At 41.9% G+C, this 15,867-nt stretch overlaps 1 protein-coding gene across 1 annotated transcript in view; it reads right to left on the reverse strand.

Moving 5' to 3' along the window:
* The window catches only part of asap3 (ArfGAP with SH3 domain, ankyrin repeat and PH domain 3), a 23,063-nt gene extending 8,244 nt beyond the window's left edge, over positions 1-14,819 (reverse strand). The window contains exons 1-12 of the mRNA XM_018663543.2: positions 14,413-14,819; positions 10,982-11,054; positions 7,946-8,091; positions 6,333-6,407; positions 4,949-4,998; positions 4,245-4,368; positions 3,172-3,257; positions 2,764-2,839; positions 1,709-1,795; positions 1,322-1,431; positions 375-444; positions 185-272 (exon numbers count right to left, since the gene is read on the reverse strand). Of these exons, the coding sequence (XP_018519059.1) occupies positions 185-272; positions 375-444; positions 1,322-1,431; positions 1,709-1,795; positions 2,764-2,839; positions 3,172-3,257; positions 4,245-4,368; positions 4,949-4,998; positions 6,333-6,407; positions 7,946-8,091; positions 10,982-11,054; positions 14,413-14,538 (1,111 nt within the window). The 5' untranslated portion in view covers positions 14,539-14,819. The remainder of the gene's footprint in view (positions 1-184; positions 273-374; positions 445-1,321; positions 1,432-1,708; positions 1,796-2,763; positions 2,840-3,171; positions 3,258-4,244; positions 4,369-4,948; positions 4,999-6,332; positions 6,408-7,945; positions 8,092-10,981; positions 11,055-14,412) is intronic.
* Between the last annotated feature and the right edge of the window lie 1,048 nt (positions 14,820-15,867).

Below are 15,867 nucleotides of genomic sequence, written 5' to 3' on the forward strand. Positions count from 1 at the left end.
GACGCACACAATCGTCCGTTTCACGTCACAACAGTTCAGATGAATTATAAGGACATTGTGGTGTTTATTCCAAGTAAAATGTGTTTTGATCTCACAGCTGCACTGCAGATGACTCTCTAGGGTCTTTAATGAGGATATGTTTGAGGGTAAAGTCTAAAGGGTCAAAGCTTAGGAATGAACCTACGAGTGACCAGGTCAAAGGTCCTCCTGTCCTCTGGGTTTGGTCGCACCTGACAGGTCAGTAGGTTCAATTTGGCAGGCGGTCGATTTATCTGGAGACAGACACACACGTTTAAGTCAGAATGTGTTGAAAAAAAATTGGACATAATTCAATTAACAGATGCCTGGTGACAGTTTAACCCATGTGTCCTCACCGTACTGTGGGAAATGGTCAGGCAGCCAAATTTAACTCCACATTTTCTCTTCTGCCATACCTTCCTGATCCTGCAGGATGAAATGGCAAAAAAAGTACAATTTGAGAAAAAATAATGAACACATTTCACACACAATACCATAAATATAGCAACGTTGAGCGGATGGTTATCTGCACAGGTAATAAATATGATTTGAGAGATGATGATCCACACTGGCGCTGGCCCAGCTCACTTCTGTTCACAGTGCTTCAGTGTTGCTTTCATTATCTTGATTGAATCAGGTAAAAAGCCTGATATCGTTTTCTGTTTTGTGTCAGTGGCCTCAGGAAAGTTTACTCTCCCCCTGTCTCCCATTCGCCCTACTGAACCACATCCCCTCTCCTTATCGCACAGTAATCTAGCACTGTGTGTGTGTGTGTGTGTGTGTGTGTGTGTGTGTGTGTGTGTGTGTGTGTGTGTGTGTGTGTGTGTGTGTGTGTGTGTGTGTGTGTGTGTGTGTGTGTGCAAGTGTGCAAGTGTGTCCATGACTCAAAAGTTGGATCTGCTCAGTTAGCTAGTCTGCCAATAAGTTCCACAGGAGGGGCCCCTGCTTGAATCTTCATCTCACAATAATGAAGACCAGCTGGGGTAGACAAAGTCTGAGTTCCCCCTTTTCTCTCTCTCCATGCAATGTTTGCTTGCTCTTTGCCCAGCCAGCTCCAATCTCTGCTGCAATCAACAGTAGTAGTGAGCAGTTTTTATCACTTTAAAAATGTTACAGTTCATTATAATATGAACAGCTAAAATTTTGTATAAATCCTCAGATTCTGCAGAACCTCAAGTTACTTTTTTCAATGAGCTAGGACACATTAAATGACTGGTTTTAGTAGACTTTATGTATTATAACAGCTGCTTGTCGTCTAAAAGCTAATCAGAAAATGGACACTGTAACTAAGACTTTTACACACCCGTCACTCTTCTTGAGCAGAAAGCCAGACTTCTCTGTCCCATACTTTTTGTTGCCCTGTGGTTGGTGGATGCTGTAGCCATTGCCAGAGTTCTTCCTGTTCAGGTACTCCTGGGATACAAACGGGGATTTTAGGACTTCACCACAAAATGTTCAAGCCAGCTCTGCAAATCATATTTAAGTTTAAAACAATGTGAAACAATTGTGGCATGACAAAGTAACCTGATAGCATCAGCTACCAATTAAAGCCATCCGCTGCTGGACTTTATAGAGCACACATTTTGTTTATATGCTGACACATAATGAGTGAAGATCTGCAGTATGCCAGCTCATGATAATTTGGTTATATGTAAAGACTATAATAATGATACACTATGAATAAGCATACCTCTTTCCCCTCCACTTGGAGAAGTAATCTGAGAGAATCCCTCAACTGAGTGAGCTGTTTTACTTCCTCGTCCTGGTCCAAACGCACCTATAATACACACATGTACGCACATGTCACATCATAAAGTCATCTTATTCAATTGCTGTAATAAAAAAAATGTCATTACTTAGAAAGAACAACATGTTTTTGTGTTCTCCCTTGTTCATTAGTTCATATGCAATGTTTTTTTATTTGTTCCAAGAATTGGGTGTGGAACGACAACACATCAGAGCTTTGTGCAATGGCCTGAATAATGCAGAACAGAGCTCAGCACTGGGGTGTGTAGTCCTGGGAGGCTGTGCTTTTTAAATTAAGAGGCAGAGTGAAAAGTCTCAGGTCCAGAAGAAGTTCATTTAACTAAAATATTTTAGCATTTTTCCTGGGAAACATAACACAGATTCTGTCTGAATTTCCTTTTTGAGGCTGAGGCTGAGGTCTGGCATGTCTGAGCGGGTCTGTGTTCTGCCCATGAAGAACCAGAAAAACCTCTAACGTTTCCCAGTGTCACGGTTAACAGCCTGTTTCCAGTGCTCTATCCAGAAAGAGGAAGGAGGCAAATTTTGAGCAGTCTGGAAACCAGTCTGAGTGGTTGGAGAAATAGGTGTGCAGCAGGGAAAGAATGAAAATTAGGGATGCTTTCTGTTTCATCTTTTGGAAATAGGGGAAGCATTTCTGGGAACAGATTCCAATAACAGTCTTTGCCTGTGGGTTCAGCTGGTGGGGGGGATTTCAGGGGGTAGGGGAGAGGGGGAGAGGCTGAGGTTTTGGCCGCTGTGAAAGAGTGAAATAGAGTTATAAGAGGCTCTAAAGCACAGTGTGATTTATAGCACGTGCTTTACTGTACGTGTCACCTTGGACAGAGTTTGACCTATTGTGACTGAGCAATGGATGACAAATGGAGAAAACTCTGTGTGTGGGTGGACTGAGGGTATGATAACATCAGAGTGTTTTTTTTACCCCTATAAACCATGGTTGATATAATGCAGGTAGACAGTCAAACCAGCTGCAGTGATTACCGTATGCACAGAGGCAGCAAGCTTCTCGATAAAGGGAGCAAGATTCTCTGCAGCTTTTAGCCCGTCCTGAAAGAAACTGAGATCAGAAAAAGAACAAATGCTGAGTCATGACTGTAAGTGAGTCCAAACATCCTAGTCCGCACCAACCAAAACATCACATGCTGTAGCTGTATAAGCAACTCCATTCCCACATAAAACCTTGGGTATGATTAAAATGGGTAAATGGTTAACAACAGTAATGATAGCATCTAAAAGGAAGCAAAAACCAAAGAACCTCAACTGCTATGCAAAATCCCACACTAAACCCTGAGGTAGAAATCAAATCCATCTGCTTTTTCTTGCCAGGAAAAACTTTCTTTTGAGTTCATATTTCACACCTCAAACAAAATGGTGTTGGCTGAGACTGACCTGAGCTGGGCCTGGAAATATTTGATGAGGCTCTGGAGAAGATCAGGACCCTGACGCACCTTTAGCTCCTGGATCTTCAAAAGATACTGAAAGCATAAACGCAGAAAGTTAAAAACAGATTCAGAAATAGCAGCTGTCCACAGACAGGCCATATGGAGTCACAGAAGCATGAAGCCTGAATATGAAAATGAGGCATCAAATTAAGCATTATTTAAGGCTCATCTTTTACAACACATCTTTTATATTTTGTTCTGAGCATGTTTTCTAGTATGTGGCTGCTTGCTTTCTGGGACACATACTGTCCATACTGTCTCAAAGGTCATGTGCCTTATTTCAACAGTCCAGCCAGCCAGTTAGTGAACTTTGTCGACAGAAACTGGAAAAAGTCTTCCATTAAAATAATATGAAAAACACAAACACATACCTCAGACTTTATTGTGAATAATTACAGGCCTATCCTTCTTCTAAATTATGTTTTAAAAGGTAGTAAAAAACTTTGATGGCATGCTACGGGTTTTTTTTTTTTTTTTTTTTTACACAGAGTCTTTGTATGTATGCAGGGGGAAAGAGGGACAGAGGGATAGAGAGACGAAGGGGAGGAGAGGCTTGCAACAAGTGGAAATTCCATTTTCCCTGCCTCTCCTCTTCGTCTCAACAGCTGGTCTCAGTCAGTATTAGAGCACTTTTCTCAGGGTTTTCTCCAGCTACATGTGCACTAGCAACCAAGACTGAACCACCTGTGTGTACCAGCACTGCCAGGACATTTCACAAGAATTTTCCCCAATTTGGCTTTCAGGTGTGGGTCATGAAGCAGTTTTTATCTGCCTTTGAACTGCACTCTCTAATGTATATGACCCAGCCCTACTGCAACTCTGCAAGACTTTCTAAAACATACTTTTTCCATCATAGGAGTTACTGGAGAGACACAAAAGGGATTGACCCTGGCTGTCCAGTCGACCATGGGTGGAATATGGAATCCACACGGCAGACCACCCATGTCAACTAAATCAAGCCTGCCTCAGGTATGTGAAAGGTGTCTGTGTCTGCTGTTTTGACTGGCACTGATCCCCCACCTCACACATTTGCAGCTGAAAGGTCCTTCTCTCTCTCTCCATGTCCTCCCCGCCGTCTGATCCCTCGGTCCTGATTAGCCCCAGCTGCCTGGTCTTCTCCTTCCTCTCCTTCTCTAGTTTCCCTCTGATTGGAGGGAAAGAAAAGAGAAAAGAAAAAGCAATAAAAGAAATGTTTTCTTTATTCATTTATAACCACAGTGTGTGTCACAATTCTTAAGCCATCTGTCTGATCAATTCTCTGTCTATAATGATTAACTATTCGGGTATTTTAAATGAGCTGCTTCTTTCCGTCACAAACTGAGGGACTTTTTCCGCCTTCCTCATTGAGAGAGAGCGGGGGGGTGGGGGGATTGGATGAAAGACATAAATAGAGGTAAAATCTCATTACAACATTAGAAAACACTTTAAACCACCATCAGAATGAGATCAAATGATGACTGCAAAGTGCAGGTGCCTCAATTTTATTTCATAGTAATGTAATGGAGAATCACCAGGGGGAATGAACTATTATCACATTAACTTCTGCTATTATAAAAACTTGTGTGACCCTGAAAAAGACTCTAAGAACTGTAAATGTGTGATGTGATTCTCCTTAGGCAATAACATCTATCTCAGGCTTCAGTTTCTTTTCCCTTGTAAAAACTGCAAGGTTTTTAGATGCAGCCATATGAATGCAAACTAAGTGTAAGAGTATGGTTAATTACATTTTTATGTCATACTCCTTCCAACTCTTCTCCATCTGTTTCTTGAGCTCCTGCAGAACAGAGAGAGAAAAGAAGAGTAGATGTTTATTAGTAGATTTATGTCACTTCAGGAAGTTTGCTGTGTAAGTTCCCATAGCCAGACAATGGTGTTTACATAATCAATAAAATACTACATGCAGTCAGGTGATGTAGTATTTTATAGCGTGGACTTACTGATAATCATTTGACTGGGTAGAGCCAGACAGTTGATGCACAGAGACATGATTACTCACATTAAGGTAACTAGTCTGCAATCTGGTTGAACAGGATTTCAGTAGCACTTTGCTTTCCTTCACAGTTACAAGGAAGCAATGTTCAGCTGTTGAATCAGCTGTTCAAAAGACAGGGCAGTGACAGGAGCTTACAAAAGCTTTAGCCTGTTATTACTCATTAGTCTGTTGGCATGGCAAATCAAAAGGTTAAACACTTGCCAAGACAGATCGGTTGAATATTGGAGCGTAGCTCGGTCTTACTCATTAATCTGAATAAATAGCCTCATCTTATCCAATATCTTAGTAGACTCAGCTGCGTCTACAACACAGACAGACGGTATTATCTGCTTAAAAGAGGAAATCCAGCCCCAAACTGATTTTACCATGATATCTCAATCATTTTGGACAGTAAAGACAATGTCAACAAACACACATATCTGTCCTCCTAAGCTACAAATCACTTCCTCTTGAACATATATCACCACAAGGCTGTGTTCATTGTTTCAAATAAATTGAATACATGCCTCAAAATACATTTTTTGTGTGAATTATTACATCTGCATTGTGTTTATTTGAATGTTGGGCTTTGAAAAAGAATTCCTGTACACTCAGCATGGGGGCTGCCCTAAACATTGTTCCTTTGTTCACCGCTGAGCTTCACAATACTTGGATATAACATCATATTGTGATATAAGACTAGATATGGTTATGTTGTCACAATTCTGGGAGTCCTCGGTATTACCTATTCTAATCCCTCTGGACACAATATAGATAGTTGTGACAATTTGCTGATATTATCGGCCTGTATCTGAGTAAAATGAACAATCACTTGCCATCTTATCCATATTATGTATGACTATGTTAAATAAAATAGTCATGTGTAAATAGATTCTGAGAGCAACTATATTCATCTTCAAAATATTGTCAGATTATCCAAAAACATTTTGCCGAACAAATTTTTTATATCATGTTATAGAATTGGACAATTTAGGGTGGATTCTCAGTTAGAACCAGGAATGGTCTCTCTGCCATTAAACAAGTAATTGAAAACAACTCATCATAATGTGGATACCAGCTTAGCAAGCAGAAGTTTAATTAGTATTTAATGAATTTGTAATAAAATTTAGACTCACCAGTCTGCTGTCCCGGAGCTCTGACTTCAGTACATTTTCCAGTGGAAACGCCATGATGTTATTGAGGTTTTGCACCTGAAAAACACAAGAGCAGAGGAAATGAGTAAGGAAAGTTAAAAAAATATTCCGTCTAACATTACAGACAACCCTTATCTCCCGCAGTATAAGCAAACGGTCACACACACACTCACACACAGCTCTACACACTCCAACTGTAACTCCCTATGGACTTACATTTCTGGGAATGAGTGTGGATAATCCTAAAAACATGGTGATTCAGTCATTTTGAAAAGGTGAGTCATCAAAAGAAAAAATCCTGGACAATAATCTGGACCATTAAGAATTTTGAATCTGAGTGGGAGCATGACGCAATGACTTTAATCAAGTGTTTGTGTACACTAGAGTGGAAGTTGAGATTAATTTGAGGTTGGGGTTGAGGTATGGAGATGAGATGAGCCTCATCATGGATCTGGTGAAAGTGAATCACAAAACCAGCACAACCACAACAGGCTGTACTTTACAAGAAGACGTAATGACCACTAATGACCCTATGAAAGTACATGACATCTTTATTTTGGAATCCATGCAGCATGGCTACATACATAATTCAACTCCCGTCCACATGTCTACAGTTGACCACTGTTCAAGTCTGTTTGTACATGTTTCTGCAGCCTTTCCATGGATCCCAGTGGATTACAACCAAGCTGCACCCTTCTGTTAACATAAATAATGTCCAACCACTTCCATGAAATGACCCTGATATGTTGACACAGAGGCCTGGAGACTGGTGGAATTGTTTTGGTTGGCATCCAGAAGCTGAGGTAACTAATAGGTACATGGGGAAATACCAACTCCCAGTGTCAACACATACATCAACACATGTACAGATGGCATGGATCATTGAACCTACTCATTGAGACAATAGGACAGGCATGCAATCACTCACACTTGCATTAAGGGACATGCTCAGGTTGATTTTGCAGAATAACTCTTCAAATCACCCCCCTGTTAGTTTTTTTGACCCACTTCCTTCTCACATCTGTAAAGCCCAGTCTCCCCTGTGAGGCCTTGATTGACACATGGGATGGAGCGTGTCAGATGTGTGCGTGTTCGCTCACACATGGAGGTCTGGGATGAATTATCATTGCCATAGAAACTATCAGTGGGAGGGTTCCGGACTGCCCGTTATTTTGCAGTCAAAAAGCACAGGCATGCAGCTGCTGAAAACCCATTTCTCCTATGCATTCATGCATGCACACAGGCACACGCATACACACACACACACACACACCTTTTGCTCTGGCACAACAAACACAAACATACACACAACATCTTATGGGGACAGACATGGAGTTCTGCTTTTTTTGTAATTTAACTGATTTACTGTACTTCTTCCTTCTCAGAATTTTCAGAACTTGCCATCATTCGGGGGTTTTGGAGCCATGTAAGAAACCAGCTTCTCTTTTTCCTCGTTTTGATTTTCCACCTCTCCTCCCTCAGTCCCCACTGGGTTTTGTGTCTGTGGCTTGAACTTTCTAGTAAAGCCAACTAATTAGAGGAAATCGCCTCTTTCTCTTCTCCTTTTCTTCCACACTTGTCTCCTCTTTCCTCACCAGATTTTTGAAGAGTGCTGTGACCTCTCTGGTGAACACAGCCAGGTTGAGGAAACCCGTGGAGACCTCGTTGTTGTCCTGGGTCAGGTGGCTATTCCCCAGGTTCTCCAGTACCTCGATATACTGCTCCTTGATGTCCACATGGGCTGAAAAACAACAGGCGTGCATACAGAGTGAATACAGACACAGACGGGTAATAGTAACTCCGACTTAAGGTACATGTGCAGAAAATCTGAAGAAGGCAGATTAACTTGCCCTGCTGCAGTGAGGGTATTTCACGAGACAAGCATGTGGGACAAATTAGTACTGGTTTCCACCCATACTGGAGCAGGAGACAGGCACACATATAGAGACCCATGCTTCTCTCTGGCTTATAGGTCAGTTTCCCAGGGGCCATGACCTAAGTGGGCTCTCAGTCTGTTGAATTTATGTGGAAAAAGGCTGATGGAAAAGAATGTGAGCTCTCATGGGCACCACCACACGGTTTACATTGTACTAAACAAAATTTTACCCTAAAGTTATTTAAAAGTGAGGCTTAGATGAGGACATCAAACAAACACAAGTCCCACTTCAAGCCACGGAAGCATCACTTTCAATCAACAAAGATAGGCACCTGATGAACAATTAAAACCAAATGTCTGTTCACCACAATCATATACAAACATCGTATCTGACTTTAGAAAACCCAAACATCATTCGTTGGGGGTTGTAGACTAACTGTTTAAGGAAGTAGTAAAGGAACACACAGACATGACATCTGAAGAAGCGCCCATAGCAGACTAAATAGACAAAAGCAGAAACAGGAGAAAAAGTATCATAAGTTCATCTCATCTGCGCCAGTTTCCACTTCAAGGAAAATATAAAATGGTAAGCTGACTGAAGCTGGGACACAGACTGTCACAGCTGCACTAACAGTAAAGTGAAAATGGAACATTTTGTATGACAGCAAAATTTAGAATTTGAGGAAAGAATGCAGACACACTGCTGCACTGAGGAGACAGAACCGAGGGGAGCAGGAACACTGAGCTATTGTGGCCGCAGAGTTATTAAAAAAAGTATTATAACAAACAACATGCATGCATCTATCAAACAGCAAACAGCTGAGTCACAGAAGAGCACAGAGGATGATTTTACAGCTGACCTTTAAGAACCAGATACCAGCAGAGCAACTCAGCTCTTTCACTCCTCTGCCAGAACACACACAGACTCACAGGCCTCAGCATCTTGGCAGAAAAATGGTACTTAGCGGTTTATGGGAATAGAGAACTAAAGAAGAGAACGTCTCACCATGTGCGTGTGTGTTTTTGTATGTGCGACACAGTAAGGGTCCGTCAGACCAGCATGGGGGAGGTGTGGGCGTGTGTGACTGTGTCTTTATGGTGTGGTGAGTCAGGCCGTCAATCCATGATTACCATCAGGACTGATTAAGAGGTTCAACAACATAATGAGAGAAGAAGGGGGGGGCTCCCATAGTCATATTACTGTATCTAACCCATACGATTCTACTTAAATACAGAGGAAGAAATAGAGGAGAATGAATAGAGAAAAACCATGGGAGCACTTTTCTGCAGATGCTAAAGCACTGCTGACTGTATCTCGTTGCCTAATTCGGGGCAGCTGCCTCTCTGACTCACTTTTACTAAAAACTATGAGTTGAAGCCTAGAAATGGGAAGCAGGCTTGTAAGCGAGTTCAGAAAAACAACTTCAGGATATGTTATGCAGTTCTTCTCTTTCTCCCGCGCATTTTTGAGGTGAACACTCATGTTTCATGCATTCAAATTCTGAGAGATCAATGGAAACTTATGGTGACATAGACCCACATGACACACACTCACAAAAACATTAACTTGGTGACCCCGTGGATCTGTTAGGTCACTGTGAATTGAGCACCTTGTTGTTGCAGAAAACCGCACGTACCATTTTCCTCAACCACATGCGTACACATACACCACAAAAGCATATGCTCTGTATGCATATAAACACAATTACCCAACATCCTACGCACCCTGGTCCCATAACAAGGGGCCTCACTCATAAACACCACGTCCCACACGAGCCTGATGATGTCATCTGAACCAGGCTTGTACAGTGAATTATGTGGATGCCCCCCTATGTACTGAACAGCTCATCCTGCCATAATAAAGGCTGACCTTTATCCAAAAACTGACTGCTGAGCTGACATTTTGGAGAAAGACATTTCATTCAACATGAATTATTAAGTGGTAAAACAAATTTTTTTGCCAATCTCCCTACTGGTGCTGTCACTTTTTCTGACCTTGAAAATATTAGTTGGGGAAAAAAAATCCCAACTGAAGTTACACTTACTATTTTTTTCCCTGGAGCTTCCTACCATATCCCATAGACTACTTGCTGATGAAAGCTCTGGAAAAAGCTAGAAAGTGAACTTTTTTGAGCTTTCCTGACATAGCCAACATTAGCATTAACAGCTGTTTACTTAGCACTACTTGTTCATCCTCTTATGCTGAACTGAGGGCAGACTGAAGGCTACAGTGACTCACTACTGCAAAGTGGTTTTATGAAATGGCACAAGGCTAGCTGGTTAGCATGCTAACTTCAGTAGGAGAAAAGAAGTGACAGAAATAGAAGCCAAAAAAAGTTAACATTGGCATTGCTTTCCACCACTGGAGACAGCACTTGGAGAGTGAAGAAATGAATTTTGATGCTGAACTCGCAACGTTTCTTCTAGACTTGTAATTAAACTGCTGTTAATGTTAATGTTGGCAGCAATCTAGCAATGGCAAAAACATACATATAGCACCTTTAGGCCAACACAGATGAGAGGTCTTCATGGATGAAATTATAGTGCTATGGATGAAATTATAACTGCTACTGAGCTCACAACAAATTCATCTCCATGACAACTAAGCAAACAGCAAACATCCACTGATGAAGAGTGATATGGCTGAAAGCTCCAGAAAAAAAATCAGGACGCAGACTTTGAGCTGAGACCGTTTTCTCAAACTGATAATGTGCTGTGTGACTGAGACTATAGTATGTGACATGTTGACACTTACAGAGTCCAGATGTGTGAATAGCTTTGATCATCTTCTTCATCCTCTGCAGAGTTGTGTGGTCCATCTCCAGAGACTGCAACAAAACAGTGAGACAAAGATAGGAGTGTGGATTTAAAAATCAAGAATAACACTTGACAGTGCATATGTACATTTATGTATGAAATGTATGATATGTATTGGAAGTTTTCTGGAAACGGTGCCTGTTTTTGGCTAATCTGGTGAACTAACTGAGTATTGCCAATATTGCCATACTCTAGTCCTGCTCACTGATTTGCAACATTGCCTCAAATGGTATAACAAGACACCCAAAGATTTTTAGGAGATAACTACATCAGTTCCAGCAGTACAGGAACATCTGACAGCAACAAATTTCTGCCATTTCATCCACTTAATGGCCAACTAGATTAGGAGTTGCAATCTTTCATGCACATAAGAATTAGTACTCAATTGTGCTCCTTCTCTCTTCTTTATGCTTACAGTAGATAGGTTTATGTTTGTGTGTAATTAGTTGTGCATGGTTTTCTCACGGAGTATGACTAAGGTGAACAGGTGAGTCAGCACTCTGTACCAAAACAGTCATCTGTCTTGCGCCGTCATGTAGAGCCCTGAATGATGTCACAGCAAAATTACTTCACCTGTCTGAGTGACACTTTTCAGGTTGAAACAAAACTTTCCCACATTAAAACCAGACTGGGGTTTTCTGCAGGAAAAAAGTCTTCCCATAACTATGACCATGATGTAGACTAGAGGCAAATAGTCAGTTGGCTGCATTGTATTTAGACAATCAATCTCTTCCAAACCAACAAGGTTTGAACTACGTCCTGTTTATTTTCCTTACACGGGCCACTTGTTTCACCAAGTTAGACACACTGCACTCCACCTACGTGGCAACCAGAAATAGCTTTAATGAGCCAGTGATGTAGATTTAACAGAGACGCCATCTTGTTAGATTGCGTTGTTTACTCGCCCCAGTCCTTCCAAGTCAAGTCCACTCCCTAAGTGTTAATTCTCTAATTAAAAGGTGGTGTGTTGTGTGGCTCTGCAGACAATGAATGGGAAAGTGAGTTAGTGGAGACTGGAGATGGGAGTTGGTTTGCTGATGCTGATATAGTTTCCTCTGCTTGGTAAGTTGGTCGGCGGGGGGTGACGGGTGGGGTGGCTTTTGTTGAATTTTGTGAAATAAATCCGGGTACACTGACACACAAACAGACAGATGATCCATTCATGAGCCACGACAGACAATCTATAAAAGAACAACACACATATCCCTTCTAGTAAGGGTATGGAGCTCCACCCAAATTGTGGCAATGTTGAGACACTACAGTGTCTTTACAGTGTCTTTTTGTAGCTGAAAACAGGGTTGTGTACACCTGCTGCCAGGGTGTGTGCAACTGCTGGCAGTGGAGCTTAATATTTCATGACTAACTGATACCTGATCCTTATTTACCGCATTAACTAGGCATGATGACAGACTTAGCTGTAGGACAACCTACAATATTCCATTTCAACATGATGGAAGAGAAAACTTTAGATCTGGTCTTTAAAAACATTGCTGGGATTGACACAAAGCCCACTGTAGTTTATTGCTATAGGAAATGAAACCATTCCTTATCCCCTCTCTTTCCCCGCTTATCGTCTCTAATCAGGAGTAATAAGTAACAAGCAGCTGAGTGTGTGTGTGGGTAAATGGTGTCTCTGTCTCTCTGCCTGCTGCCATAAACCACACACATGCCCACACATTACCCTAGCCATTAATCAAGCTTGTCCCAGCTGAGCAGACTAAACATAATAACCATAGATCTATCTATAAAGGGACTGTTGCATCTGTGTGTGCGTCTGCCTGTCTGTCTGCACATGTGTAGGATTCCAGCAAAATCCTCCCTAGAGCAGCTATTCCAAGTTATGTATTTTCCAGTGTGTCACGGCCATAAATAAAAACATTAGTCCAAGATAAATACATCAGACAGCTGTCTAAAACTGCTCTGTTTATAAACCCCAGCCTCTACTGTCTCCATCTTTGTTCAGTTGTCACAGAGTCTAGCCAGAAAAGTCTTAACCAGGACCTTTGATCTCTCATAGACAGGACTACCAGCATTAATGTGTAATGTATCCACTGGATACTGGTGGAACTCTAAGATATTTGGACTATAGGCTGACACTGCTCTGGAAAAGTTAGAATTTTCCCACATAATGTTTATCTAATTTTTGAGAAACTATTCTCAGTTTGGTGATAACACTAAATGAACTCTGACTGAAAACAGAACTCCATATTGGGTTACAGTAGAACAGTGAACCATAATGTTTTGTCACAAGAAGACATACAAGGAAGAACAGACTTGTGTGCACACTTGGATTATTTGTTTTATGGCAGAGTTCATGGCAGCCTCCCTCTGTTTCCTCCTTTGCCCGAGGAGCTTAGGGAGAACAGATTTCAAACAAACCGAAATGCTCTCACTCACTCACTCACACACACACACACACACACACACACACACACACACACACACACACACACACACACACACACACACACACAGACCTCAAAACAAGCCTTGAGCCAAAGTGCCAGTTCAAACAGACAGAATGCACAAACTGGCCTTCACAGAAAGGCTTGCAACCATGATCAAAACATGTGTGCGCACACTTAGCACTCACAAAAACAAATACCTTATTCTGACTAGGGGCCAAGCTCCTCTCTGGTATGTCTGCTGTGCCATGTGTGTGTGTTCTGTGAGAGTCCCATCTTCTCCGTCTGACTGACTCATGAGAGGGAAGACAAGGCAAACTGAACCCCGTGTGCTACATTACTTCATGTAACCTTTACTTTTCTCTGGAACCAGGCCGGCCTGCACTGAATGAATGCTACCATCCAGCCTTTCCTGAAGACTGTACAAGTGCAGCACCCAACACACACACAGCACACATACACTGGCAAGCTGTGCAAAAGCCATACACCAGCATATATCTCTCAGATTTTATTAAGAGCACCCAGGTCACCCCAAGACCAGCACACCACAAACATGCATTTCTAAACAAAAATATGTTGCTCCAATACCAATTTATGTAGATGAAAACACCTTGCACTTACCCTCCTGTAAATTAACCAATTACTGTTAGCATTAGCACGAAACTATAGTTTTGTCAGGTTTTAGCAGGAGCGGCGTCTCATTGTCTGATCTCAGACAGGTGTGCTCACCTGGAGACAATGTTGAACAACTTAAAAAAAAACTGTGTTATGACTTTTAATGGTTCATCTTCACAGAGCTGTTAGGAAAAACCCTAGAAGTGTCACCTGAGAAAAGTAAGCTAGCTAGTCAACAGGTGAGTGTGAGGCCCTTCCTCAGCCTGGGTTATGCACACGCTGTACGGACAGGTAAACAACAGACAAAGGTGCACGTCCCTCTGTGTCGCCCCCCCTCCGCTTCTCTCACCTCCTCCACGGTTGAAACTGTGTTCCGACAGTCGCTCATTTTGGACTGAAAGCTCGAAGTCCCCGGCGAAGACAAATCCTCGTTTGTCAGGACCACGAAGTCCGAAATGCTTATTCGCTCCGGCATGTTTCGAGCGAAAAAAAGGTCCGAGAGTCAATAAAGAGAAAAGTGAGCCAAAGTTTCACGCGCGCATGTAATTCCCATTTGAAGAAAAATAAAAAATAAATAAATAATTTACTAATCCTTATGTGTGCAAGGACTGAGGAGAGACTGTATTCCTCGGTGTGCTGGTTACCTACAAAGCGTCTTTAAGGCGGAAAGTTTTCTAAAGCTAAACCTGCGTCCTGACCGAGTTTAGACTCCACTCGGCGAATCTGTGCGCGTGGAGGTAAAGCAGCGCGCTATTGTGCGTTTGGTGAGGGAGGGAGCAAACTCCACCATCACGTGGGAATGTTTGTGCTTTCTGGCACACTGCAGAGAGAAAAAGAGAGAGAGAGAGAGAGAGAGAGAGAGAGAGAGAGAGTGTGTGTGCTTGCCCTCCTCTCTTTCATTCTTACTTCTCATTTCTATGCAAACTCCAGAGAATCTGCAGTGTGGTCGCCATGGATATGGAGAATGCCTCATTCACAGACTAAACTGAAGAAGAGGAATTTCAATGGATGAGGTGATGAGGGAGAGCATTGCTGTGAGGCATAGGCATACTCAACAATGTTATAATTCAAAGTTCCGCCATTTTCCCCAAAAACTTGTGATAGATGAAAACAACTATTTTATGTTAAGTTCTCAGATGTTTGTCTTTTGCACAAAACACAACTGAAACACACGCAGAACTTGCACATATGCATCATATTTCCATCAATTCTTTGCAACTGTGAAAGAAAAGGCACTAGTTTTATCTTCACTGCTCTTTCATCATTAGTTTGGAGGTGTAACGCCTCATTGGATCTTGGCACCTTGATCTGCTTGGCTGAAGCTCCAAAGCTCCCTCTGCTTCCTTTTCATCTCACGAAAAAGGCTTTTTTTTTCCATTGAGGAAGGATTTCTGAAGTCCCCTCCCTGCTGACCTTCCCCTGAAATCATCTGACAAAACGAAAAGCAAAGAGAAAAAGTGCATCAGAGAGGTGGGAAAAAAACTACAAGGGTCGCATATAGAACATAACTCCTGTATGCCTGGTATTGTCAAACCTGTCAACTCAAAGAGAAGAGGTGTTATCACTGAACTTTGCCTCAGGGGGAGCAGTAATTCAAATACTCTATGAAGTGCAGATTGGTGGTTTTAGAAGCAGCATCAAATACAGTGGCTCCCTTTGGTTTTACCACAAAACCACATATTTGCCTACACATGCTTTATAAAGGGAAAATTAGTCCCAGCTCTATAGGCAACTTGAGGTTATTTTAACCATATCCATCCAGGAAAAAATAGACTGACTTTGTAGTAAAAGGGTTTTATCTGTT

This window comes from Lates calcarifer, linkage group LG19 (assembly GCF_001640805.2).
Source record: "Lates calcarifer isolate ASB-BC8 linkage group LG19, TLL_Latcal_v3, whole genome shotgun sequence".
NCBI lineage: Eukaryota > Metazoa > Chordata > Actinopteri > Centropomidae > Lates > Lates calcarifer.